Genomic DNA, 3,030 nt, shown 5'->3' on the forward strand with positions numbered 1-3,030 from the left:
CTCTACCTCTACGGGGGCATGTTTGAGGCAGGTGACCGCCAGGTCACCCTCAGCGACCTGTACTGCCTGGATCTGCACAAGATGCAGGAGTGGACGGCCTTGGTGGAGATGGATCCAGGTGAGCGGGGGTGGAGGTAAGCTCCTCCTCCAGTTGGGGCGGGAACCCCGTCAGAGCGTCTCTGCTGCGTCTGCCCCCTCAGATCTGCCCTGTGGCACTGAACCCGCAGTGGGTAAGACCCCACGCCTCCCCTCTGTGGCCGTTCACATCAGGGTGGGCCCCGGTCAGGGCCGGGGGCCACAGCCTCTGTACGTGTTGCCCTGCTCTGGGAGCAGAGGGGGTGGGCTGCCTGCTCCAGTGCTCCGATGAGCCTCAGCCCTGTCCTGGTGGTGCTCAGAGCGGCGTTAGAGCAAAACAGGTCTCACCGAGCCCCTCGTCCAGGGACCGCTGCCTCTGAGCACGTGAGGGCAGAGCTGGCCGCTGACTTGGGGGAACTTCCAGGCCTCCCGTGCTCTGGTCCAGACTGCTCCATCCCTCGTCTCCACATTCACAGGCAGCTGCTGGACACAGGCCACCACTCCTTCCTTTAAGCCTGGAGACTAGAAATAAAGTTAAAATCCATACTTTTGGGGAAAGTTACTCCATGGCCGGTGCGAGACTTCTCAGTCTTCCAGCAAGACCAGGCTGGAGCCGGGGAGCAGGAGAGAACTCGGCATGGGTCTTCTGTTTCTGCCAGTCAGTCTCCTTCGTCCCGCCTCTGCTTGGAGACCAAGAGAATGCACGTTTTCTCTGAGCGTGCGGAGGCGCAGGGGCTCAGGCAGCTTCCACACCATGAGTCTCGTGAGGGGGCTGCCCTGCCTTGTTGACACTCAGAACGTGTGCTTTTGCTTTAAAGGAGCTCAGGAGTGGCTGGAGGAGACGGACTCCGAAGAGGACAGCGACGAAGACGAGGGCACCGAGGGTGGAGACGAGGACGAGGACAGTGGCGAGAGCAGCGGGGAGGCCGGGGGTGAGTGTGGCGCGTGTGCCGGCGAGGGGTGGCAGGAGACCCACGGCCGAGCCGCTCCAGAGGCGGCTGCTCCGCGCCAGACCTAGAGCTCGGCAGTCACTTTGCTTCCCAAGTCCTAATTTTTACTGGTATCAAGAGACTTTAATGCTTCACCGAAGTTTTATTAAAATTGGCTTTGCTTTGTAGACGTGCTGTCAAGGCAGGCTTCAGTTTTTGAACGAACGTTTGTACGGGAGTGTGTCTGAGCGGCGCTGTGCTGGCTGCTTGGTTGGAGGGAAGAGTGCCCTCGCCGTGTGATTTCTGTAAATGTGGTGCTCCCGTGCTCGCCCCTTCAGGCGGTGAGCGGGTGGCCCCTGGAGCTGCCTGACACAGGCCTCCATCCTGGGCTCAACATGCTTCCCTCCTGCCCCCTCCCTCCCCCCGGGGGAGCTCCCACACCCCGGTGCTGCCCGCCGAGCGGCTTGCAGACGGCCTGCCCGGGCCCGAGCAGTATCGAGTGGAGCTCACCCTGGACCATGCTGGGCCCCGCGCCGAGAAGAGGGCAGCCCACGCCCTGGCAAACACTGTGTGTGACGACTCGGCCTGAGCACCCCCCCAGCCCCGCACTGGGCCGGAAGTTAACCCGAGTGAGGTGCAGTGGCCTTCCCTCAGCATCACTGGGTGTAAGATAAACCGGCCTTGGGGCGAAGCTGCAGCAGAGCTGGTGTTCTTTGCAGCCCTGCTTGCGCCAATGGTGCGGAGGCGAGTCCCCCGCCCCCGCTGCAGCTGCAGGCGGCACCTCGAACATGAAGTAGAACATGGGGTGCTTTGTGGGCCGTCTCCCTCTGGCCAGACAAGGAGCCACACGTCCTAGTTGATGTTACGTTGTCGGTCTGGAGGTCCCAGCCTTGATCTCTGGAAGCTGTGGGTGGCAGCCCACCTTGCCACACTTTGTGTCTCTGTCCGTCTTGGAAATAAAGTTCCTGTTGGCTGGCAGTTCTGCGTTTTCTCTGCTGCTGGCTGCTCGGGGGGCTCTGAGTGCGTGTCCCGATGACGCAGCTGCTCCACTGGCCTTTCAGGAGGAGCTGCTAGAGCCACCCCTGCCCTTCCCCTTTCCGGCGCCAGGCTGTCAGCAGCAGAGTGACGGGAGGATGGGAAGCCTGAGGTCGGGAACCCCGCTGTCTCCACGTGGTGCCACCATCCAGCACCCGTGCAGTGGGGGCCGTCACGGCAGCCTGTGGTGTCTGCGCACAGACGGGTGTCTGCTCCAGGGTGCGTGGCTGGAGACCAGTTTTCATTGTATAATTGGGGTTGGAAGTTGGGCCTTGAAGTCACACTTGGTACTTTTCTTCATCTTAAGTGTCTGCTACCATGAGAATGTAGTGTTTTTAGTGACAGGGCCAGCACCCCATTTGTTCCCTGGGACAGGCCATCCTGTCATTGCCTGGACGCTAATAGACAAGAGTGGCCGTCCCCACTTGTGGCAGAGCAGGGCCTGGCCTGGGAGGGTGTTCATGGAAGGACGAGGGGCTGACCTGTCCCAGAAGCGGCCCCTCGCTCCCCCAGCCTTCTCACGCTACTCGCCCCCCGCCCCCAGCTTTGACAGTGTGAGCTCACCAGTCAGAGTGGCCGGCCTCTGGGACGGAGCCTGGAGGGGGTGGGCTCTCACCGCAGATTAGAGACGGGAAGCTGTCCCCTGACTGGAGCCTGTCTGCACGTCTGCCTGCCAGAGCCCCACTCTGGGGGCAGTGCCCGCGGGGGCCCTGGCTGTCCAAGAGAGGCCAGGCCGCGGGCCGGGCGGCACAGCACCCTTCGGTCGACATGGGCTGGGTTTGGTAGAAAAGCTGGGTGCTCTGGCTTCAGTGGCATGTTTGTGGCCCTTCCCTGGGATGCGGGGGCCGTCCGGTCTTCCTCGGACACTTGGGCTGGAATCTCGCTGGAAGGTCCTCCGGCATGGCTGGTGGGATGCCACGGCTGGTGCCCATTCTGCCCACTCCTGGGACGTGGCACTCGGCACTGGCTGTGCAGCTGCTCTGAGAGGCGG

General features: G+C 62.4%; 1 protein-coding gene across 1 annotated transcript; it reads left to right on the forward strand.

Annotated features, from left to right (window-relative positions):
• Window positions 1–6: 6 nt before the first annotated feature.
• On the forward strand, window positions 7–1,192 carry LOC121103399 (kelch domain-containing protein 4-like). The gene is made up of 2 exons (XM_040633205.1): window positions 7–118; window positions 894–1,192. The coding sequence occupies exons 1-2, from the start codon at window positions 19–21 to the stop codon at window positions 1,091–1,093; spliced, it is 300 nt and encodes a 99-aa protein (XP_040489139.1). The 5' UTR covers window positions 7–18; the 3' UTR covers window positions 1,094–1,192.
• Window positions 1,193–3,030: the final 1,838 nt, after the last annotated feature.

Source organism: Ursus maritimus, unplaced genomic scaffold, assembly GCF_017311325.1.
Source record: "Ursus maritimus isolate PB19 unplaced genomic scaffold, ASM1731132v1 scaffold_19, whole genome shotgun sequence".
Taxonomy (NCBI): Eukaryota; Metazoa; Chordata; class Mammalia; order Carnivora; family Ursidae; genus Ursus; species Ursus maritimus.

Bases quoted from the DNA above. Each gene is read 5' to 3' on its own strand.
- LOC121103399 (XM_040633205.1), top strand. From the start codon at position 19: ATGTTTGAGGCAGGTGACCGCCAGGTCACCCTCAGCGACCTGTACTGC. The intron at 119-893 runs GTGAGCGGGGGT...TTTGCTTTAAAG, and splicing joins CTTGGTGGAGATGGATCCAG to GAGCTCAGGAGTGGCTGGAG.